This window comes from Otolemur garnettii, unplaced genomic scaffold (assembly GCF_000181295.1).
Source record: "Otolemur garnettii isolate 467f Iridium unplaced genomic scaffold, OtoGar3 scaffold00029, whole genome shotgun sequence".
Classification (NCBI taxonomy): domain Eukaryota; kingdom Metazoa; phylum Chordata; class Mammalia; order Primates; family Galagidae; genus Otolemur; species Otolemur garnettii.
This window is the reverse complement of record NW_003852424.1, coordinates 2,106,021-2,130,700: the sequence shown is the minus strand read 5'-3', so window position 1 is coordinate 2,130,700 and position 24,680 is coordinate 2,106,021. Positions and strand designations below refer to the sequence as shown.

The 24,680-nt window shown below is 43.1% G+C and overlaps 1 protein-coding gene across 1 annotated transcript in view; it reads right to left on the bottom strand.

Moving 5' to 3' along the window:
* Nucleotides 1-24,680, bottom strand: part of ADAMTS17 (ADAM metallopeptidase with thrombospondin type 1 motif 17) — a 345,625-nt gene that overhangs the window by 143,856 nt on the left and 177,089 nt on the right. The window contains exons 11-12 of the mRNA XM_003788635.1: nucleotides 15,935-16,036; nucleotides 14,308-14,453 (exon numbers count right to left, since the gene is read on the bottom strand). Coding sequence (XP_003788683.1) covers nucleotides 14,308-14,453; nucleotides 15,935-16,036 — 248 coding nt within the window. The remainder of the gene's footprint in view (nucleotides 1-14,307; nucleotides 14,454-15,934; nucleotides 16,037-24,680) is intronic.

Below are 24,680 nucleotides of genomic sequence, written 5' to 3'. Positions count from 1 at the left end.
TTCAATTCTTTTGATTCCGTTGAAGTTTGTTTTGTGTCCTAGGATATGGTCAATTTTAAAGAATGTTCCATGGGATGATGAGAAGAATGTATATTCTTTTTTTTTTTTTTGCAGTTTATGGCTGGGGCAGTTTATGGCAGTTTATGGCAGTTTATGGCCCCACCTGCAGCATATGGGGCTAGCACCTTACTCCTTTGAGCCACAGGAGCCACCCAGAATGTATATTCTTTATCTTTGGGATGGATTGTTCTATATGCATCTATCAAGCACAGTTGTTCAAGGGTCTCATTTAAGTCCCTCACATCTTTGTTTAATTTCTGTTTAGAGGATCCTCTGTAAGAGGACTGTTAAAGTCCCCTGTTACTATGGTATTATAGGATATCATATTGCTCAGACTGAGTAAGGTCTGTTTCAAGAATCTGGGAGCATTTGAATTGGGTGCATAAATATTTAGAATTGACATGTCTTCTTGTTGTATTTTTCCCTTGACCAATATAAAGTGACCATGTTTGTCCTTTTTTACTTTATTTGCTTTAAATCCACATGTATCTGAAAATAAGATTGCAACTCCTCTTTTCTTCTGAATTTCGTTTGCCTGAAATATTGTCTTCCAACCCTTAACTCAGAGTTTTAATTTGTCTTTTGAAGCTAGGTGTGTTTCCTGCAGACAGCAAATGGATGGCTTGTGTTTTTTAATCCAATCAGCCAATCTATGCCTCTTTAGTGGGGAATTCAAGCCATTAATTTTTATTGAGATAATTGGTAAGTGTGGTAGGGTTCTGTTCATCTTATTTTGTGAGAGTCCATTGCTTAGTTTTATCTTTTGCATCAGTGTGGAAGTTAGGTTCTGCCCTTTAATTTTTGACTTTTACTTTATTCTTGGTCCATTGTGATGGTCAATGTGTAGAACAGGTTGAAGTTTTTCCTGTATAGTTGGCCTTGCTGTGGCGAATTTCCTCAATGTTTGTATATCAGTAAATGATTTGATTTCTCTGTCAAATTTAAAGCTTAGCTTGGCAGGATATAGAATTCTGGTTTGGAAATTTTTCTGTTTAAGTAGATTAAAGGTAGATGACCATTGTTTTCTTGCTTGAAAAGTTTCATTAGAGAAGTCTGCAGTCACCCTGATGGACTTGCCCCATAGGTCAACTGGTGCTTACTCCTGGCAGCTTGAAGAATCTTTTCTTCTGTCTTGAATTTGGACAGGTTCATCACAATGTGTCTTGGAGAAGCTCAGTTGGAGTTGAGGTGACCTGGGGTCCAATATCCCTCTGAGAGGAATATGTCAGAATCTTTGGTGATATTTGGGAAATTTTCATTGATAATATTCTCTAGTATGGCTTCCATTCCCCTGGGGCATTTTTCTTCCAGTTTTGGGATACCTATAACTTGTATGTTTGAATGCTTCATAAAGTCCCATAATTCTGTCAGTGAACATTCTGCTTTCTCTCTCTTCTTTTCTGCCTCTTTAACTACCTGACTTATCTCAAGAGGTTTGTCCTCTACCTCTGAGATTATTTCCTCTGCATGGTCTAATCTGTTGTTGATACTTTCTATTTCATCTTTAAGTTCCCTAATTGACTGCTTCAGTTCCTTCAGCTCTGCTATATCCTTCCTATATTCTTCATATTGTTCATCTCTTATTTGATTCTGTTTCGGGATTTCCTTTTGGTTATTTTCCTTTTTATCAGCAGTTTCTTTCATTGTGTCCATCATTTCCTTCATTGTTTTCATCATCTGTAGTCTAAATTCCCTTTCTGTCATTTATAACATTTTATAGGTGGAATCCTCTGCAGTAGCTACCTCATGGTCCCTTGGGGTGGGGGGTTGCTCTGGACTGTTTTTTCATGTTGCCAGGATTTTTCTGCTGATTCTTCCTCACGAGTAATTTCTTTTATCTGTTTCCTTGCCCTAATTTTCCTTTCACTTTCTCTTGCTCTTTTAGTTGCCATGCCTCTGGACTAGGGTTTTGATGACTCCTTTGGTACAGGACCAGAAGGATGAAAAGATTGAAAAGTGAGAAAGGAAAAAAGAAAGAAAAGAAAAGAAAAGAAAAAAGAGAAAGGAGGGGGGTGAGTAAAAGGGAATAGTGACAAAAAGAAGAGAGGCACAGAAAAAGGGAGACAGGAGCAATATAGGTGTACAGTAGGGTACTCTGACCCAACCTTAAAACCCTCCAACTTCTGGGAGTTCAGGTTGAGTGGTTCCCTTGAGGTCAGCAGCTCTTTGCTAGCCTGTTTGGACACAGTACCCTACCTCCACCAGGTAGAGAGGAAAGACAAAAATGCTAGAAACCAAACCAAAATAAGCAAACAGAAAACTTTACGGGATAAAATTGGGGGGAAAAAGAAATAATAGGAGTGGAAACGCTAGCAAAAATGAAGTTCTAATTGTTGAAAAAGGCAACAATGGAAAATTATATTTAAACTAGAAAAATGAAAAAAGAAAAGAAAGAAAAAAGAAAATAAAAATCTATAGGAAAAATGTTGAAATTAAAAAACAAAAACAAAAACAAAGCAGTATATATATATCTTGCTGAATATTTTCTGGGCAACAGGTGATCTTCTGGGGTATGAGATGTTAATCACAATGCCGATGTGGCTGTACAAGATGGAGACTGGAGGCCTCGGCTGATTTCTCAAACCCTGCGGGGTGGAGAGCCTAAATCTCTCCTCAGCCTGCTTAAAAGTCACTTTAAACTGCTAACCTTGGCTAAGCAGAAGCTTTCCCAGGAAAGGACTTGTTACTGGGATCACTCCTGAAGTGGTTATCCACTTACCTAGTGTGCCAAACTGGTCTCACTCTATGCCCCTAAGGGCTCAGGCTGTAAAGTGTCTCAGTAACTGCCTTTAGGCTGCTCAGTAACTAGATTACTTGCTCCCAGCCAATCCTTGCCCTGTGACCCTGAAGGTAGAGCTTGCCAGGGCAGTCCCACAATGGCTCCACAGCCCATGGAGGAACACTATTAGCTCTGTTTGACTCAGTGGCTCAGTCTGAGGCCCTAGACAATGCTTAAAATCCTCCACACTCTGGCCCAAGTTCTCCCAAGGTAGTTCAACTGAGTGCTAAGTGCAAAAAACCAAAACAGGTCTCAGGTAAGGCCTTTCCAGTTTGCAATCTCACTGCTGCTATACTTACAGCTGCCGGCAGAATTAGACCGAATGAACACATGCAAACACTTGCCAGTTATCCATTGCTTTTGTCCTCCTCCTGGGGTCCAGAAGTCTCTTGCTGACTCCCTGTGTCCCCAAAGGGATGTTTCTGGGCAGATCCCACCAGCCAGAGATGACTGGAGTCTTCTCTTCCCAGACTCACCATGCCCACTTGCAAGGAAGCTGTTACTCAGCCGCCATCTTGCCAAAAACAATAGTATGTCCTCATTGTTGATTGGTGCTTTTGATTGCTGAAGTCTAGACACAGAGGTTGGCTGACATTGTTGCAGCCCTCGACCAGTGAAGTGGCTTTGGGGGTTCTTCAAAGAAAATCATCTCCCTTACTTTTTCCCTTTTGGAGCCAGACACTTTAGAAATAAATCATTTAAAGGAAAATGCATATCCAGGAGAATTTAGAAAGCTACCAGAATGGCCAGAAAAAGATTTAGGTTTAAAAAAGACCTGAGGCTGGGCATAGTGGCTTATGATTTGGGGAAGCTAAGGTGGGAGGATTACTTGAGGCCAAGAGTTCAATACTAGCTTGAGCAACATAATGAGACCTCATTGCTACAAGAAATAATAAAAAAAAAAAAATTAGCTTAGTGTGGTAGCACATACCTGTAGTCCCAACTATCTAGGAGGCTGAGGTGGTAAGATAGGTTGCTGAGGAGTTTTAGGTTGCAATGAGTTATGATGACACCACAACTCTAGCCCAGGCAACAGAGAGAGACCTTGTCTCAAAACAAAACAAAAAGCAAGCAAACAAACAAAACCCCCAGGACCTGAGAAGACATTAAACTTTAACTTCAGGTTGATTCTTGGTCTAGAGATTCCCTTCAATCATAAAACAACACAAAGCAAACCATGGGCAAGGGGAGAATATGTTTCTCTGTTTATAGAGTTTCCACATTATAAGATTCAATTGTCAAGTTTTCAACAGAAACATCACAAGACACAAAAAGAAACAGGCAAGTCTGGCTTATTCAAAGGGACAAACCACATTGGCACAACCTGTCCCTGCAGAAACTCAGATTTTGAACTTGCTAGACAAAGACTTTAAAACAATTATCTTAAAGACATTTAAGAGCCAAAGGGAGACATAAACAAAGATAGGAAGACAATGTATAAACAAAGTGAAAATATCAATAAAGTAATGGAAATTATGAAAAGGATATAAATAGATTTTGGAGTTGAAAAGTACAATAAATGCTATAAAATATCCACCAGCTGAGTTCAAAGCAGATCAACACACTTTGAATATGAGACAATTGACATATTGAGTCTGAGAAATACAAAAGAAAAAAGAATGACAATAAGTGAACAGAGGGGATCTATGGGACACCATCAAGTGAACTGATGTACACATTATGGAAGTTTCAGAAGGAGAAAAGAGAGGAAAACAAGGAGTAGTAAATTACTTAAAGAAATAATGGCTTAAAACTTCCCAAATTTGAAAAAAGAAATAAATCTATAAATCTAAATAGCTCCACAGACTCCAATGAGGACAAACACATAGGAACTTACAGAGAGACACACTATAATTGAACTGATAAAAGACAAATACAAAGCATCAAAAGAGAAGTGACATGTCACATACAAGAGACTTTCAATGAGAAAATCAGCTGATTTCTCATGGGAAACCTTGGAGATTAAAGAGTAGTGGGGGGCCCCTGTGGCTCAGTGAGTAGGGCGTCAGAGCCATCTATGGAGGGTGGAGGGTTTGAACCCGGCCCTGGCCAAACTGCAACAAAAAAATAGCCAGGCGTTGTGGTGGGTGCCTGTGGTCCCAGCTACTTGGGAGGCTGAAGCAAAAGAATTGCCTAAGCCCAAGAGCTAGAGGTTGCTGTGAGCTGTGATTTCACAGCACTCTACCAAGGGCGCCAAAGTGAGATTCTAAGAAAAAAAAAAAGGTAATGGGCTGATATATATACAAAGTGTTCAAAGAGAAAATCCCTGTCAACCAATAATTCTATATCCACACAAGTGTCATTCAAAAATAACAGGAAAAATTGAAAAAGTTTGTTTATCTGGGAATATCTACTGCTAGACTTGAATTACGAGAAATGCTAAAGGAAGTCCTTTCAGTTTAAATGAAAGGATACTGTGAAAAGGCTGTGCTGGCAACTGGAGACATCTGAATATGGCCTGGACATTATGTGCTATTAAGCAGTTGTTAATTTCTGTAGCTGTGTTAGTGGCACTGTATTAAGAAAATACTATTTTCTAGGTGGCGCCTGTAGCTCAAGTGGCTAAGGCACCAGCTACATACACTGAAGCTGGTGGGTTCGAATCCAGCCCAGACCCACCAAACAACAATGACAGCCACAACCAAAAAACATCTGGGCGTTGTGGTAGGCACCTGTAGTTCCAGATATTTGGGAGGCTGAAGCAAGAGAATCGCTTAAACCCGAGGTTGCTGTGAGCTGTAATGACACAGCCCTCTACCCAGGGTGACAGCTTGAGACTACCTCAACAAAAAGGAAAACATTATTTTCTAAATGTAAGTACTGAAGTAGTCAATATTTGGGATTGCTTTAAAACACTTCAACAAACAAAATAAACCAAAGACAGCAAAATAATAATAATAAATAAAAACAAAAACAACCCCCACACAAACAAAAAACAAAACAAAACAAAAAAACTCCAAGACATGATGCTAAGCATTGTTAATACAAAGTAGTAGAGAGAACTGGAAGAGGAAGAGGCATTTCTCCCTGGTTTCGGTATGTGATTTCTTTCAGCAAGGTCCTGGGCCTATGATGCATGCTGTGTCCTTGTGGGCAGTATATTCTTGCACCCCAAAGGGTAGCTCCCAAGCATATTTTGGGCAGATTCTCATCCTAGTCTGAGTTGCAGTTTCTCGCCTTGGACATTTTCCCCCAACACCCCGAGTTTGACTTTCCAGAGAGTCCCACTAGCACAGACCCTCCACCAACCTCTCCCTCATTCAGTGGGCTCAAACCTCTCCAACAAGATCCAAGGAATTTAAGTTCTGGTTGTGTATATGTGGGGGTCACCCCATCCAGATTTGTTCCTTCCTTGGGTGAGGCACTCTGACCTGAAGATACTGGCTACTACCTGTATCTGTTCTTCTTGTACTCTTTAGAGGCAAAGAGTACCTAATTGCCCATTACCTCATTCACATATCATAGCTAATGCTTTTTTATACAAAGCTTTCCCTGAGCAAAAAAAAAAAAAAGACTGAAAGAAAAGAATTAACTTTTTTCAATTTTTTCATGAGCTACTACTTTGAACAACACGGAAAGGAGAGAAACAGTACAATAGCCACTTTATTTATACCATAAGTAATCCTAGCATTAATATGTGGTAGGACTCTGCACATAGCCTGTCACTCTTCATGACAGTTACTATGACACAGGTCATCTATAATAACTACAACATCAGTGAGGACCTCTCGCATGTACAATTGAACCTTGAGCAATGTAGAGAGTTAGAGGTGCTGCCCCCTAGTACAGATTTTATCTACAAAAATCCGTAGATAGCTTTGATTCCCCCCAAACTTAACTGTTAATAGCCCACTATTGACCAGAAGCCTTATTAATAACACAAATAGTTAACACATTTATGTTCTGCATGCCATTTGTATTATATACTGTATTCCTAGTATAGAATACAGCATAGAATAGTAATTGAGAGAAAAGAAAATGTTATTATGAAGATCATAAGGAAGAGAAAATACATTTACGATTCATCAAGTCGAAGTGGATCATCATTAAGGCCTTTATCTTCACCACTGTCACACTGAGGAGGCAGAAGGAGAAGAGGGGTTGGTCTTGCTGTCTCAAGGGTGGCATAGACAGAAGAAAATCCACATACAAGTGGACTCACACAGTTCAAAGCCATGTTGTTCAAGAGGCAACCGTACGTTGGTCCTGACCTGAGACAACAGAAAGAGGCAGGCTCCATCTATGGCATAGAAAAGATAGAAGGAAAATCTTTTTGGGAGGAGAGTGTGGCTGGCCAGGGGGTCCGGGAATGGTTTTCTGGCAAGTTCTACAGGAGGACTCGAAGGAGAGGACCAACTCTACCAGGAATCCCATGCTGGGCTGAGTGGGCAAAAGTTGAGGTGGCAAGGGGCTTCAGGAGAGGCAGCACTAGGGCAAGAGAACAAGCAGGAGAGATCGAATCTCCACTGAGAAGACAGAAAGACCACCCCCATGAGGTCTGAGAGGCAAGGGGTTGGTGCTCTTATTTACCCTGGAAGTTCCTCTGAATTATGCAATGAGGATAAAAACAAAGTCCATCTGAGAAGACTTAAGCTTGACATGGCTAAAATGAAGAAGTTACCGTAACAGATTTCACAGTGGATTGGAGCAATCCCTTTCTGAGAGCTAAAGGGAGGCCCACGTCCCTCACTCAGTCTTCCCTATGACAGCTACAAAGCACAGACCTACTAGGGTCCACTGCACAGGCTCCAAGGCCCTGTGAGGCCTCCAGGGAGGAGACAGTAAGTTGAAATCTCATCCTGAAATGAGGATTGGTCACCTCAGGACACGGGAGAGAAGGCTTATGGTTTGCTGGCTTTTTATAACCTTCCCTCATTAAGTCCACATGAGGACTCAGAAGGGAGTCCCAACTGTATCCTTTAGATGAGGAAACTAACCAAAGCTCCAGGAGGTTGGGTAACTGCTCAGCTGATAAAGAAGAGGTAGAGATGGGAAACGTGATGCATAAGAGCTCCTGGGTCCAGCAAGAGCAGGCTGCCGTGCCTCAGGGCAGGGGACTGCCCAGCAGCTACATGAATTCTAAAAGGACAGCCTGGCTCCCTGGTACAGCCCCTGGGGGGTGCAATGGGCTTTTAAGATACATCTTCTGGCGGCTTACACCTGTAATCCTAGCACTCTGGGAGGCCAACGTGGGCAGACTGCCTGAGCTCATGAGTTCAAGACCTCATCTCTACTAAAAATAGAAAAAATACCTGGGTGTTGCAGTGGGCACCTGCACTCGGGAGGCTGAGGCAAGAGGATTGCTTGAACTCAGGAGTTTGAGATTGCTGTAAGCTGTGATGCTACAGCACTCTACCCAGGACAACAGAGAGACTCTGTCTCCAAAAAAAAAAAAAGATGCATCTTCTATATCAAGTCACAATTTCTTGCTTTAGGACTTTCTAAACATGAATGAAGTAGAAGCTCTGATACAAAACCAAATGGCTTGAACAGGTGGTTCATAAGAGAAGAATAACCAGATGACAAAGGATACAGATGCTCAGCCTCATACTGATGAAGGAAATACAAACTAAACCTCAAGGAGACACTGGTCCATGCCCATCAGAATGGCCAAAACAGGAAAGACTGGCTGACAAAACTAGGTGTTGGTGAAGATGCAGAGGGTGTGGAAACCCACTGTGGCTCATGGCCAGTCTGCAAAGCTGGCAGCTGTCACACGTTCACATGTGCGGTAAGAGCCAGTCTCTCCCCTCCTGCTGCACGGACACACAGCTGCACATGTGCCCAGATATGGGCTCAAACCTGATGAGCAATGCCGGGTAAGGACTGCACTTTTACTTTTGTAAATATATTCAAAAACAAGGGAAAGAGTAAGGTAGAGAGGCTTTGGTGAGAAAATGGAAGTGTAGAAAGAAAGAGGTATTCTACCCCAAATCTTTCCCAGCCACATGCAGGGCAAGGAGGGTCTCCTGCTGGGGTGGGGTCTGCAGTGCCTGGGGCAGACTCAGACACAGAGCACAGAAGCAGCAAAGGTTTGCTGAGAGGAACAGGATCATGTGGCAGGAGACCTGCCCCTTTCCCTGGGAGAACTGAGATAGATGCCATTTTATTTTGTGCTTTGCTCTAGTAAATGGAGATAAATCAGAAGGTAAAGTGGCAACAGAGGTTCAGACTAGTTTACCACGCAGACACAGCTCTCAGTAGAGGGCCAGTGGTTCTGGCCCCTGCCCTGGCTGCGCCAAGCTCTGTGAGCTCCAAGGAATAAACAAGGCAAGGCAAGGGTTTCAGGAGCAGTGCCGGGCTGCTAATGCACCCTCAGGGCGGCAGCAGATGACCCAGTTTTAAGGCCTCCTCTGAAAAGTATCCAAGTAACATATGCTTCAGTGTAGAAGACTTGGGATTTTAAAAAACTATCTATATGAACGCAAGGTTGCAAGCACATTGAAAGCACAGATGTGGAAGCAAAAACCAATTACAGGCACATAACCTCACTCCACCCGTCCTCCCACTAGGTCTCAGTAGGCTCACTGCTTTCCTCTCCCTTTCAGTGTCAGGCAGCCATACTGCAGGTTGGCCCTGTTGCATGCCAGCTTTGTGGAGTGACTCTGCCACATCCCAGCTCTGCACTCCACCTACCTGCCCATCCTGCACCTGCTGGGGCAGAACTGGATTTCCATGCACATGCACCTGAGCTTTTCTCCCAGCTCCCCCACCTCCAAGCCCTCCATGGGGTATTAGAATGTGAATTAGAGATACATCTTCTACCTATAGTCTTTTGGCATTACTCCCACCCACTCAACAAAAATTATGGCAGGAAAGGAGGAACCCAGGAAACTGGTTTGAAAACACAGATAGCCCCTGAAGCCTCAAGGTCAGCTGGCAAAAAATAAAAATTCTAATAGTTGTAAAGACCAGGACTAGAAAAAAAGTATGGGGAGGGATACTCTCTTGCCAATATTTTTGGACAGTGAATAAACCAGCTGTAGAAGACAGGAATGGAGCCAGGAATATACAGAGAAGGGGGTGGGAGAGGGTCATGGGAGCATTCCAAGCCCAGAGGCACCGAGAGTGAGATTTGGACATCCTTATGAAATCTCACGGCAGCGGGCCTAGTGATTTAAGGAGTGAGACAGGGAGAGGATGCTGTTTTGGTCAGAGCCTGGCTCTGGGGCCTCAGTTAGCTTTGCTTTGTAACAATCACCACATCCAGCTGCTCTGCAGAAGCAGGCTGGAGACTGCAGTCTGGACTTCATAAAATACTGCCCATGTCATCAGTCCCTCTGGGAAGCACCTGAGATGGCTGCTAACCCACCCACCTGAGGCCTGCCTCGTGTCTCCCTGTTCACCTGGGCTGGATCCATCAAGGTGAGAAACTGTAGAAAACTACAAGAGAAAAAAAGAGCATGCTATTTCTGTTCATAACCATCATTATCAGAAGGACTACCAATGAGTGGGTATCGTAGAGCCAGATGAGGCCGGTTACACACTGAAGCTTGTGCTCAAGATGGCCCCGAGCATCCCTGGCTGAGAGGGTAACCTCTCTGTGGCAGATGGGCACAGGCAATAGACAGGCCTCATGTGGCTGTTCATAGCACCCGAGAGGCCGTCTTTGATAAAGGGCAGGAGGCCTGCCTGGGGACCTGCCTTTTTGGCCTAATAATTTATAATAATCTTTGTGTTTCAGGGAGAAATGACATCGGGGATGTGTTCTCAGACACTAGGATGCCAAAGGGTGCTTTTCTTGGACTAGTGCGGACCCAGGCAGTAAGGCATTCAGCACCTTTGATGGAGTGGCTGCACTGCTGAAGGCACAGAAGGGAGATGGTATCCAATAGGTAGGGCCTGTTCCGGGCCTTCTCAAGCTCAAGGGCCAATGGGGAGGGCAGAGTAGAAAAAAATAAGGAAACGCATAACAGCAACAACCATTATAATACCTACTGCATTAGGGAGAGGAGCTGAGGGACAGAACCAGGGCACCTTACCTTATGCAGGATGTCAGGGACAAAAACCTCTTGAGGAGAAGACATTTACAGTGAGACCCAAAGAGGGGCCAAGGTGAGTTAGGGAGAGGGAAGAGAGTGCTGACAAAGGTCCGTGCACATAGGAAGCTTTGAGGCTGGCGTGGGTTGAGCGAATGGGCAAAGATCTTGGCAGATGTAATTAAGTTAAGGATACTGAGATGAGATCATCCTGGATCAGGGTGGGCTCTATATTTAATAACAAGTCTCCTTCAAAGAGAAGAAAAGCTGAGAAAACACACAGTGACGAGACCTGGTGAAGATGGTGAAGATGGCAGCGGAGAATATAGTGTTCCGTTTGTAAGCCCAGAAGGCCAAAGACCACCAGCAGGCACCAGAAGCCCAGGGGGGGCAGGAGGTGGACCCCTCTTCAGAGTTTCAGGAAGGAACCAACCTGCTAATTTTGAACTTCCAGTTTCCAGAACTGGGTTCCAAACCTGGCCCCCCACCATCCCGCCACAGGACCTTGGGCAAGTTACCTAACTTCTCTATGATTCAATTTTTTCCCTGCACAATGGAGATTAAAATAACTTCTCCCATGGGGAGCTCATCCAGTGATTTGCTACATAAATGCTGCAGGGACCCTGCTGCATGGTGAGGGTCCCCTGCACTCACTGCTTTCCTCAGGACCGACATGGAGGGATGTCTCACTGAGGCAGGACACGGGAACGGGCCTCAGAGACTCATGGAGTCTGGCCTCGAGCAGTGCGAGGATGTAGTGCTGGTTACTGAGAGGGAAGAAGTGAGTTGGGAGGGGTGGCCATGGCTTAGAAGGGCTGGGTTAGAAGTGTTGAGAAAACGGAAGAAGTTGGTGGGACTGCATCCTTTGAGGGTGGTGTTTGCCTGTCCCTGCAGGGCTACACCTAGCAGAGTCCAGGGTCTGGGACTTGGCAAGGTTCACCAAAGTCATCGCTGGGAAGGAGCATGGGGCTGGGAGGAGTGAGCACCCTGCCTTCCTGCTCTGGTGCTCCCTCATCTTCCTGCCCCAAGGGGCAACACTGAGCAGCAGACTAGACGTGAAGGTGCATCAATGCCTGTGACAAGCTGATGTGCTGAGACCTGCAAAGCTTCTATTGCCAATGCGTGGTGGCCCTATGAATCCCCAGTTCCACAAGGATAGCCACAGGAAAAAAAGCAGTGGGAGAAAAAAGCCATAACCACCCTGGCAAGAGAGAGGGAGGGCAGATGAAGGGAAAGACTTACAACAACGCTGTGATTTCTAGAATAGACTCCCTCCACTGGCCCGGGAGGGCTGGGTGAGAATCCCAGTCATGAAATCCCACGTGAGGGCAGGCTGGGGAGAGTACACTCAGGTGTCTTGATGAATTAGGGTGTATTCAGCAACTTCTCATTGCAAAATGTCCCTGTGGTATCTCAGAGCACCTATAATGGGCAGGGCAGGGCAGGGAATAGCAGGGACAGTGTCAGGGGTCCAGCTAAGTCATGAAGATTCAAAGCTTGGCAAAGTCTCCTTTACAGGCTGCCACTGAGGGAGTAGAGAACTGAGCCAGTATCCCCCCAAGAAAACAGACAATCCCTTAAAAGTTGTGCCTTCGCCTAGTATTAGTAACATCTTATTGCAAGATAGCCCGGACCTGAACAAATCTAAATGTTGAAAGTCTCAGAATATGGGGTCTTTGGGGACATTCAGAGGTTCTGCTAACCTCCTACTATGACATTTACAAGGTGTCACCTGACATAGGGTAACACATGTTATAGACATCCCAGAGGGGCCCAGTCTTTGGCCAGGGCCCATGAGCTCCAATTGTAAATATGGTGCACTCCTGACAACCACAACCCCTGCAAATTTCTCTCCACACTTGACCAGTTTCCACTTAAGCCACCCTCCTCTGAGCTGCAAAACTGCTCTGTGAGGTAGGCAGGGCAAGGTGAGTAGTCTCATACCAGGTCTTCTGTTAGTGCCAATAATAAGAGGAACCACTTATTAAATGCAGACTGAGATTTTCCTATGCATACTCATGAATTATTCCAATTTTTAGTTGAAGAGATACATCAGAGCCATTAGTTGCTATAAGGATTAGCACTAGGATTTGAAGCCTTCTCTGTCCTGGTTTTGAAACCTGGGTCTTCACACTCTACTATGTCAGCTCCCTCTGAGGGGAGACCTAAGGCCAGAGAACAGAAGGGTCTTACCTAAGGTCATAGGATCAATAACCAACAAAGCCAGCCCCAAATCTCAGTGCCATGAACCTAGACTCAAAGGTCTCTTCCCAGAACCTGAGGCAAACTATTACCTTCAACACGGAGTAATGTAAAAGCTGTAATTTCTCACTATTTAGCGAACCAGAGTTTCTAATCATTCTTCCATCCATGCTTTTAATTAAGAAGTCCTTCCCAACAGATTACTTACTAAGTGCCAAAGACTCTGCTGGATTCTAGAGGGAAAGGCTTTAATTAGACATAATACATGATGCCAATTTTTATAGCATCATTGGAAAAAATGGTGTTCCCATCATTGAATAAACTGTGAGCATAAGTTTTCCTGTAATCTGGAGGTTCCCAGTTTTGGCTGGTTATTGGAGTCAGAGCTTGGATTGAAAACATCAGATTTCTGGGACTCACTCAAATAGTCTGATTTAATTGGTCTGGGGTCCAGTCTGACCATCAGGATCTTCAAATACCAGAAGCATCTGCTAATGCTTCAATAGGACCTCACTGCAGATATTTCTCTCTCTAGTCATGACATAACTCACTGTTTTCAAAATTGACATGATGCAATTGATGACACATGGGGCATAAAACAGACCATTAAGAGAAATATGAAAAACCAGGAAATTTTAAGAGGTGAAGGGAGAAACCTGTGGCGAAGGCACAAAGAGGCACAAAAATCTATCTCTGTGTTTTCTAGAGCAACTACACAAAAGTGAGCAAGAAGGGTCACGCTGTTATCAGAGATGATAAAAAGAAAGCAAAGACGGAAAACCTCCAAAACTATTATTTCTGTAAAATTGGTCTACAAGGACCCATGAAAAATATTTGGATGAACAAGACAGCTGAATCCAGATACTCTGTGACTCATAAATCACAAGGCTGCTCCCAAATCAGCTCACAGCCAGTTTGAAGGTCAGCTTCTCCTTCCTGTAAGTCTTCAGGCTCCCTGAGAATGACCCTAGACGAAGTCAACCATGAAGGACGTGAGAGGGACTGTCACCTAGCTGTCTTGGGAAACGTTTCTACCAGAACCTGAGCAAAGAATAAAGAAGCCAGCTTACCACAGAAGACTGCCGCACCCATGTTGCCAGAAAGAGCTATTTAAGCTGAGATCACTGCACACACAAACAGGGTCCTTACACCCTGGCTTGATTTTACTTCCCCTCCTTTTTGATTATCAGTTGGAGGCAGACCATGCTTTGCAGAAAGCCTTGAGAGCTGCAGCTGGGAAATCCCAATCACAGACCACTGGGGAGTGCCTGGGTGAGGGGGACTTACGGGGGGTTGTCACATTTCCTCTGTCGGAAGCGGGCTCCAGTCCCACACGTTCGGCTGCACATGCTCCAGGTGCCCCAGAGGCTCCAGTCTCCGTCTACATGCTCCGGGATGGGCGTCTTGCTCACACATTCCCCTGCGCGGCACCACTGAAACACAGTAGGGAGGGCTAGGCTCACTCAAGACCAAAGCATGTGATTCCCTCCAGGCCAAAACACACCACGCTACCAAAAATCAATTTTCAAAAATTATGTAAAAGTACATTATTTCAGGGTGTTCATGTATGCTAACTTTAGTGACATTCCTTACTCTGCACAAAGATCTGACATCTGTACATGGATCCCTGTGAGATTTGGATTTTGCCCTAAAGTTCTACATGTAATGTGCTCCTTTGGGCTGTTCTGAATTCCCAGGAAAAGAGTTAATCTACACAGCTCATGAAGAGACCTGGGCTTCTGCAAACTTTACTTAACATGAGTGCATTTCTCTCTAAAAGGTTCTGAGGTTTTGAATTTCAGAGTTTGTTGGGTTTGTTGCTTAGAGATGACATAGCCAGCTCCACATGGGTGAACCTTGGTTCTTGGTTCTTAGTAGAAAAGAGTAAAACCAATCTTTTAACATAAAATTCCCCAAGTGTGTGGCATACACCCACAGAGTCATCCCACCGAGACCCACGGCTGGCTATGAATGCTTATCTAAGTGTTGTCCTGGGCCACACATTAAGTACACAAACACTAATGAAAGCTGATGAGCAAAAGGTCTGTGCATAATTCTCATAACATCTGACATGCAGATAAGCATTCAAAGCCAGCTGTGGGCCTTAGTTGGACTCTCCTGAACCTAGAACATGAGATGACATTTTGTGGTTCCTAACCATGGCATGAGAACAAAAAATAACTTCCTTTTTTTTTTTTTTTTTTTTGAGAAAGAGTCTTACTGTGTCACCCTCGGTACAGTGCCATGGTGTCACAGCTCACAGCAACCTCCAACTCTTGGCCTTATGCAATTCTCTTGCTTCAGCCTCCCAAGCAGCTGGGACTACAGGTGCCCACCACAGTGCTCAAACCTGCCAACTTCTGTGTATGTGGCTGGTGCCATAACCACTGTGCTACAGGTGCTGAGCTGGCAACTTCCTTTTCAACTGCTTCAATCCTTACAGTAAGACTACAGAAAAAGTCTCTGTGGCTGCTGCTCCCAATCACCTGTTCTCACACTTACCAATATCATGAGGATGGGGCTCGCTCTCTTAACATAGGTAGAATTGGGTAACACTGTTCTCATTGAAAGCATTTAATAATAGCTTTGTGTGTCTGTATGGTAGGTGTTAGCACTCTTTCATTTAAACCATACTAATGGGAAGTTTTCCTTTTAATGGGAAGTTTCCTTTTAATGGAAGTTTTCCTTTTAATGGGAAGTTTCCTAACACAAACATAAAGTAAATGGTTCTTACATCTTTTGAGAAAAGGAGTGAGGTGACAGAGGAGCCCCTTTGTGCCCAGAGTGGGCTCCATGGACATTTTTGTGGCGTCTGAGGGATGCTTCAGGAGTTCCTATGCAGAGTACAGACTGCCTTTCAGAAGGAGAAGTACCCAAGCACCCAGGAGACTGGGCAGAGGGAGCCGGGGGTTACCTTGTCTGCCCCACACTCAGTGCCATCCAGGGGAGGGTCCAGCTTGGTCTTGCAGGATGTATCACCTTCTACCAGGCACCACAGCCCAGCACACATCAGATGCTGTGGGACAAGGGGAGGAACTGTGATTGTGGAGAATGCCCGTGCACACAGGTCACAATGGGGCTCAGTGGTGTGGCCCAGTCTGTTTGGGATTGGGGATATGAAACATATAGGGGGACGGGAGGCTCGTGAGTCTTGGTTTTCCAAAAGATAGGTGCATTATTTCAACCAGTTCATTTATCTCAACAAAGTTCTATACATTTATTCCCAGGGTGGGGGGGTTGTTTAAGGGGCTGGAGCTCAGCAATTCCAACATCAGCTACTGAGGGCTGAGGAGGTATCCCAGGACAGGCACAGGTAGGAGCCTGCCTCCCAGGAGTGCGCAACAAAGAGATCCTATCCATTTAACATAGTGTGGCATCTACTACACTGCTGTACAGAGCACATGGGAAAAGGATCAAACTGAACCTTGTCAGAGAGGGCTTGCTGGAGGCAGCTCTGGAGCTGAGGCCAGCAGAATAAACAACATTACAAGGCCCAGAAGTGAGATCAAAAGGCCATGAAAGGTTTGGGCCCTGTGGCTATGTGGTGACAGAGGCAACCTTCCCTTTTCCCTATGGTCCCCTGTTTCCTAGCTCAGCTGAGCTCCACGTCATTTCTTGTATTATTTTACCTAGAGAATTTTGGAACTTCTACAGATATACAATTAAAATAATTCTGCTAAAACAGGACCAGGCATTTAAAAGCATAGACTTCCAATTGTATTAATAGAAAATCTGGATACCAACAAAGCGTTCAGAATGAGACAATTTATCAAAATCACTAAGGCAGACACAGCCAGTGTCTTTCCCCTAAAGACTCATGTGCAGATGGTGCCTTAAGGGATAGCCACTGGATAACCCCCATCTTATGTGTGGGGAAGACACTGAGGCAGGTTCTATGTGTCTCTCAGAGGGTCCCAGCATGATGACGCAATGCCTCTGGCAGTCACCTACTCATCAGAACATATTAGCTCCACCATGGTCCCCTCATAGTACTACCTGGGATCACTTCCCACATAAACTACTTGCACCCAAATCCTCATCTCATGGTCTGGAAACTAAGAACAGATGCACTTAAGGACCTCTTTAAAGACACAGTGATCCAGGGTGACAAACCCAACCATGGCTATGAGGTTTGTGCAGCGACAGGAAGACATCACCCTAAAGTGTGTGGTGGGAACCCCCTGGTTCACTGTGGGCAGGGTGAAAGGCAAGAGGTGTGGCACAGAGCTGTCATGGTGAGCTGTACTCAGTTTAGAGGTCTGTTCTTCCAAGTAATCTCAGACATCTGCATGGAAAAGACACACAATTGTGTTGCCTAAAGTTAAAAAAAAAGTTTAGAAGTTGAAGGGACAAAAATAAGAGAAAGGGGAGGAAGGCAGAGCTGGAGGAGACTTTGAAAAAGAGCTAAGAAAAGCCCACAGCTCGTTCTCATTTTTCAAGTATGTCAGAGCTGATTTGTATCCTTAAAGAAGTCGTTCAAGTGGAATATTGCACATTTGGGCTCAGAAAAGTCTGCACATTCTCATTATTGTTCACTTCACAGAGGAATGGTAAAAAGACAAGGGCCTCGAGCACAGAAGCAGCTGGTCCTATAAAGACCAACTGTACCTCATTAAATATTTGATTCCATGCACTATGACCTTGAAGCTCTTCAAGAGTGTGGCATCTGTGCACAGACATGTGCTCAAGAGACAAGGCTGACCTAGGAGGTGAATTTATGGGATAGAAGTCCCTGGGATTAGCAGAAGTGACTCCCACATAAGGAGAAAGAGGAAGAAGGTGGTGCAAACAGTTTACTATGCCTTTTATAGGCAGTGCTTTTTCATAAAACTTTCCTTATTATCAGATAAAAGAAGAATGAGGATAGGCAAAGATATCTTTAACAGAACACAAAAAGCAGTGATCTTAAAAAAAAAATTAATGGATTATACATGTACTATATTAAAATCAAGAACTTTTGTTTATCAAAAGACCCCTATGAAAAAATGAGAGAAGGTATCTGCAATACGTAAGAGAGATATTTTAAAGACATATAACCAACACTGAGTTTGTACCCAGAAAATATTTTTAAAATAACAAAAAAATCTTATAGATCAATTAAGAAAAAGACTCAGTAGAAAATGGGCAAACGTCTTAAACAGACACCTCACAAGGAGAACACTTAATGGCCAGTAACCTATGAAAAGGTGCTTGTTTCTTTTGTAGTCATCAGGGAAGGCAAATTAAAACCACCATTAGTATCTTTACATACCCACCAGACTGTCTAGAATTAAAAAGATGGAGAATAGAGAGCGTTGGTAAGAACATAGCACTGTGGGAAGTCTCATGCATTGCTGCTTGTGAGATTCTAACTTGGTTCAATAGCTTTGGAAAACTCCTTGGGAGTTTTTGCTAAACCTGAAGACATGCATATTCTAATACACTACAGTTATGATCCTAAGTACATAACAACAACAAAAAAAATGTATGTACATGTTCACCAAAGACATTAAGAATATTCACTGGAACACTATTTGTATTAGTTCTAAGTTGGAATGATCCACATGGCCATCAACAGCAGAACAGATATATGGTATATTAGAAGAAATGTGTACCAGAAAAAGAAAATGAGATGCAAAGGAGCCTCTGACCCAGCCTCTGACCCAGCCTCTGACCCAGCCTCTGACCTCCAGCACTGTGCCCAAGCCAAGCAATCACTGTTCTTGTGGTTAGTTTTCACTACTGGACATAGGGGACCACACAAAGGCTTGTAGTCACTGATATCTTCTAGATTCATACCGGGCATTCACATCATGCTTTGCAAATGAGAAAGTGGTCTGATGCCTGTCACCCTGAGCCTTGCAACATCCCCAGATGGCATGCAGGCTGCAACTTTCTCATAAGTTTTCTTCAGTTCTTCAATGAGATGTTTGTGAAGGTCAAAGGGCCTGAGTTGGGTCAGAAGCACATGTCTCCTAAGGAGAGAACTAAAATAATATAATGGGAAAGGTATTTGAACATTCAAGACCCTAACCTTGAATACATATTCAAGATCTCAGGCTCAGACTGAAAAGCATGGCCCTGATCCAGGGAAAAAATGGCAGAGGAAGATGAACCCAGAAGCATATCCTGAATAAATTACCGGATTTCAAAGCCAAAGCCCAAAATCCTCTGGGTAGCTGGTCAAAAAGATCAAGTCCTAGGTGATGGAAAAAGAGCTAGGCTGTGTACAAATGTCTCTATGGCTACATCACTCCAGAGGGAGTGGGGTAAGGCTGATAAAGACTCAAAAAAAAGAACAAGCACATGGCCCAGGAAGTATTTATCCGCTAAATAGCCACTTAAGTATCTGGGTGACAGAAAAACATTTTGAACTTACAAATAGTTAAATCCTTTGTTGGAGAAAATAACAAACCAACTTTGGCCAACTAAGAAATGACGGGAGAGTGGCTCGGCGCCTGTGGCTCAAGCAGCTAAGGCACCAGCCACATACACCTAAGATGGCGGGTTCGAATCCCCAGCCCGGGCCCCCCCAAAAAAAAAAATGGGTGCAAAAAAAAAAAAAAAAAAAAAAAAAATGGCCGGGTGTGGTGGCGGGCGCCTGTGGTCCCAGCTACTTGGGAGGCTGAGGCAGGAGACTTGCTTCAGCCCAGGAGTTGGAGGTTGCTATGAGCTGTGATGCCATGGCACTCTACCCAGGGGGATAGCTTGAGGCTCCGTCTCAAAAAAAAAAAAAAAAGAAAAAAAGAAATGAGGGGAGAACTCACAATGAATGGACTAGCAGTGAGCACTGATCAAGAGTGATTGAAACCAATGTGAGAACTGGAGTCAAGGAATAGAACACACATAGTGGAAACCCAGACGAGGCAGAAATGGCAGAGAGAGAGGAACCATTTGGGAAGAAGGTGGGCTGAGGCAGGAACAAGGGAGGTTGCCTATATGTATACCAACTTTTTACTCTTTCTAACTGGGGGTAAAAGAAAAATACAGGATGGCCCCTATTTAACAAATGGTGCTGGGTGAGCTGGCTGGCGACCTATAGAACACTGAAACTGAACCCACACCTCTCACCATTAACTAAGATAGACTCTCACTGGATTAAAGATTGAAACTTAAAACATGAAACTATAAAAATACTAGAAGAAAGTGCAGGGAAAACCCTTGAAGAAATTGGCCTGGGTGAATATTTTATGAGGAGGACCCTCTGGGCAATTGAAGCAACATCAAAAATACACTACTGGGACCTGATCAAACTAAAAAGCTTCTACACAGCCAAGAACACAGTAAGTAAAGCAAGCAGACAGCCCTCACAATGGGAGAAGATATTTGCAGGTTATGTCTCTGACAAAGGTTTAATAACCAGAATCCACAGAGAACTCAAACGTATTAGCAAGAAAAGGACAAGTGATCCCATCTTAGGGTGGGCAAGGGACTTAAAGAGAAACTTCTCTGAAGAAGACAGGTGCATGGCCTACAGAGATATGAAAAAATGCTTATCATCCTTAACCATCAGAGAAATGCAAATCAAAACCACTTGGAGATATCATCTAACTCCAGTAAGATTAATCCACATCACAAAATCCCCAAACCAGAGATGTTGGTGTGGATGTGGAGAAAAGGGAACACTTCTGCACTGCTGGTAGGAATGCAAACTAATACGTTCCCTTTTGGAAAGATGTTTAGAGATCACTTAGGGACCTGTGATCACTAAGGTCACAAAATAGACCTGCCATTCCATCCTTCAATTCCTTTACTAGGTATATATCCAGAAGACCTAAAATCACTTTATAACAAAGATATATGCACCAGAATGTTTATTGCAGCCCAATTCATAATTGCTAAGTCATGGAAGAAGCCCAAGTGCCCATCAATCTTTTTGTCTGGTACTCAGAGGATTTCTGGCTTTGTCTTTGAAATCCAATTGACCCATAAATGGATTAATAAATTGTGGTGTATGTACACCATGGAATATTATGCAGCTTTAAAAAAAGATAGAGATTTTACTTCATTTATGTTTACGTGGATGGAGCTGGAACATATTCTTCTTAGCAAAGTATCTCAAGAATGGAAGAAAAAGTATCCAATATACTTAGCCCTATTATGAAACCAATTTATAAGCACCCACACTTCCATATTAAAGCTATAACCCAACTACAGCCCAAGATGAAGGGGAAAGGGGTAGGGGAAGGGAGGAGGATGGGAGGAGGGAGGGTAATTGGTGGGACCACACCTATGGTACATTTTACAAGGGTACGTGTTAAATCTACTAAGTGTAGAATATAAATGTCTTAACACAATAACTAAGAAAATGCAGTGAAGGCTATGTTAACCATTTTGATGAAAGTACTTCAAATTGTATATAAAACCTGTACATTGTACCCTATAATTGCATTAATGTACACAGCTATGATTTAATAAAATAAAAAACAGGATGGCCATAAAGTTCACATGCAATTGCACGTGAACTTTATGGCCACCCTGTATAACATAAATATTAAAAACTGACATATAAGAAATTTTAAAGGAAAAATGTTGACCATTTAGAAAAATAATAAAGTTTGGCAGAGGAGGGAAGGGAGGGGCCTGGAGGTGGAAATGTACCTACTTCTTCACACTTATGGAGTTAGGTGCAGTACAGTGGGTACCTTAAAGAGAAGGGTGACTGGCTGGGGCAGCTGCTTCCAGGAAACAGCAGACTATATACTCCATGGAAGGCAGGGCTGTTCTTCTGGGAACCATAATAAAACAATTCCTATTGCTGAGATCACCAGAAGCAAAGGAAATATCCAAGTAAGCAAATACAAAATGCATACATGGAAACACAGCTATATGTCTACATACTTACATATAAACATATACCAATCTGTGACGTGCACATATAAGGGTGAGTTCCCCACAGGGTCTGAATGCTGGGGAACAATCAGGTGCACACCAAAGGCAACTAAGTTTGGAATGAGGACCATAAGAGGTTGCTGGCTGTGCTCACTGTCTCCTAGAAAACCACATCACCACCTGGTGTCTTGGCATCAACATACTGACATCAAGAGCAAGAATTTCTGTTTGAAGCAAAGGAGGCAATGAGACGTTAAAAGGGGGACAAAGAGGTGAATAAGAAGAAAGAACCAACAAAAAAAACTCAGGCAACCTGAAAAACCAAAAACAGAGGGAATTCCCCCAAGGGACCATGAAGCAGCTACTGTAGAAGACTCCACTTATAAAGAATTAATGGACTTGACAGAAAGGGAATTTAAAATATGGATGATAAAGACAGTAAAAGGAATGGATGAGAAAATGGAAAGACAGAACCAAAAGTCCAACAAGAGAGATGTAGAACATAGAAAGGATATGGCAGACCTTAAGGAAAAGAAGGAGACAATAAGGGAATATAAAGATGTAGTAGAAAGTATCAAAAATGGTTAGACCATAGAGAAGAAAGAACCTCACAACTAGAGGATAAAGTTTTTGAGTTAACCCAAGTAGTTAAAGAAGCAGAAAAGAAGAGAGAGAAAGCAGAACAAGTGCTTTAAAGAACTACAAGAATCCATGAAGCATTCAAACATAGGCATATTAGGGATTTCTGAAGGGGAAGAAGATTGTCCAAAGGAATGGAAGCCCCACTGTAGACTATCATAAATGAAAACTTCCCAAGTTTTACTAAAGAACCCGACACATGCCTGTCAGATGGATATCGAACCCTGGGTCATCTCAAACTCAAACAGAGCTTCTCTAAGACATATTGTAGTGAACCTGTCCAAAGTCAAGATGAAAGAAAAAATTCTTTGGTTCGGTGCCTGTAGCTCTAGCGCTAAGGTACCAGTCACATACACCAGAGCTGGCGGGTTTGAATCCAGCCCAGGCCTGCCAAACAACAATGACAACTACAACTACAACAAAAAAAAATAATAGCTGGGCTTTGTGGTGGGTACCTGTATTCCCAACTACTTGGTAGGCTGAGGCAAGAATATTGCTTAAGCCAGGAGTTAGAGGTTGCTGTGAGCTGTGAGCCACAGCACTCTACTCAGGGCGATAGCTTGAGGCTCTGTCTCAAAAAATAAAATAAAAAATTCTTCAAGCAGCTAGAAGCACCAACTGACCTACAGAGGCAGAGCCATTCAGATGACAGCAGACTTTTTTCCAAGTCAGAAGAGCATGGCCATACACCTTCAATATTCTTAAACAAAACAATTTTGAGCCAAGAATTCTGTATCCTACTAAACTAAGCTTCAAAATTGATAGAGAAATCAAATCTTTTGTGGATATACAGGCACTGAGAAAATTCGCCACAACAACACTAGCTCTACAGGAAATACTTAGACCTATTCTCAGCACTGACCACCACAATGGAACAGCACCAAAGTAAACACCTAGAAGCTAAAAGTCAAAATTTAGCTTCCACAATGGTGCAAAGGATAAAACTACATAACAGACTCTCACACAAAAAAAATGAATAGAGCACTCTACCACACATATCAAATCTCTCAATAAATATCAATGGACTGAATTCACCACTGAAGAGGCACAGGCTGGCTGAATGGATAAAAAAGCACAAGCCATCCATATGCTTCCTCCAAGAGTCACACTTACCCTTGAAGGACAAATAAAGACTCAGGGTCAAGGAATAGAAAACAGAACTTCAAGCAAATGGAATTCAGAAAAAAGAAGGGGTTGCATCCTTATTTTCAGATATGAGCAGATTTAAAGCAACTAGTTAGTACAGACAAAGATAGATACTTTATACTAGGTAAAGGAACAATACAACCAGAAGATATTTCAATTTTAAATACTTGTGCACCCAACCTAAATGCTCCCTGATTCATGAACTAGACCTTGATGGGACTGAGCAATATGATATCTCATAACACCATAATAGTTGGGGACTTTAACATCCCTCTGACAAAAACAGATCTTCTAAACAGAAAAGTAAGCAGTGGTACAAAGGACTTAAATGTGACCCTGAAACAAATGGGATTAATAGACATATACAGAACACACCATCCCAAAGCTAAGGAATATACATTTTTTCTCATCAGCCCATGATAGGTACTCCAAAATCGACTACATCTTAAGATATAAATCAAACCTCACCAAAATTAAAAGAATAGAAATTATACTTTTTATCTTCTCAGCCCACAGGGCAATAAAGGTGAAATGCAACTCCAAGAAAAAGGTTCATCCCCACACAAAGACTTGGAAATTAAACAACCTTATGCTGAATGATAGTTGGATTCAGGAAGAAATAAAAGAGGAAATTGTTAAATTCCTCAAACATAACAACAATGAAGACACAAGTTACCAAAACTTGTGGAATATAACAAAAGCAGTCTTAATAGGAAAGTTTATCGCATTAGATGCCTACATTGGAAAAAATGAAAGACAGCACATCAACAAACTCATAAACCATCCAATGGAATTGGAAAAAGAGGAACACTCTAATATCAAACTCAACAGAAGAAAAGAAATAACCAAAATTAAATCAGACATTAATGAGATTGAAAACAAAAGAATTATTCAGAAAATTAACAAGACAAAAACTTAGTTTTTAAAAAAAATAGGCTTGGCGCCTGTGGCTCAGGCGGCTAGGGCGCCAGCCACATACACCTAAGGTGGCGGGTTCGAATCCCCAGCCTGGGCCCACCAAACAACAATGATGGCTGCAACCAAAAGGTTGCCGGGCGTTGTGG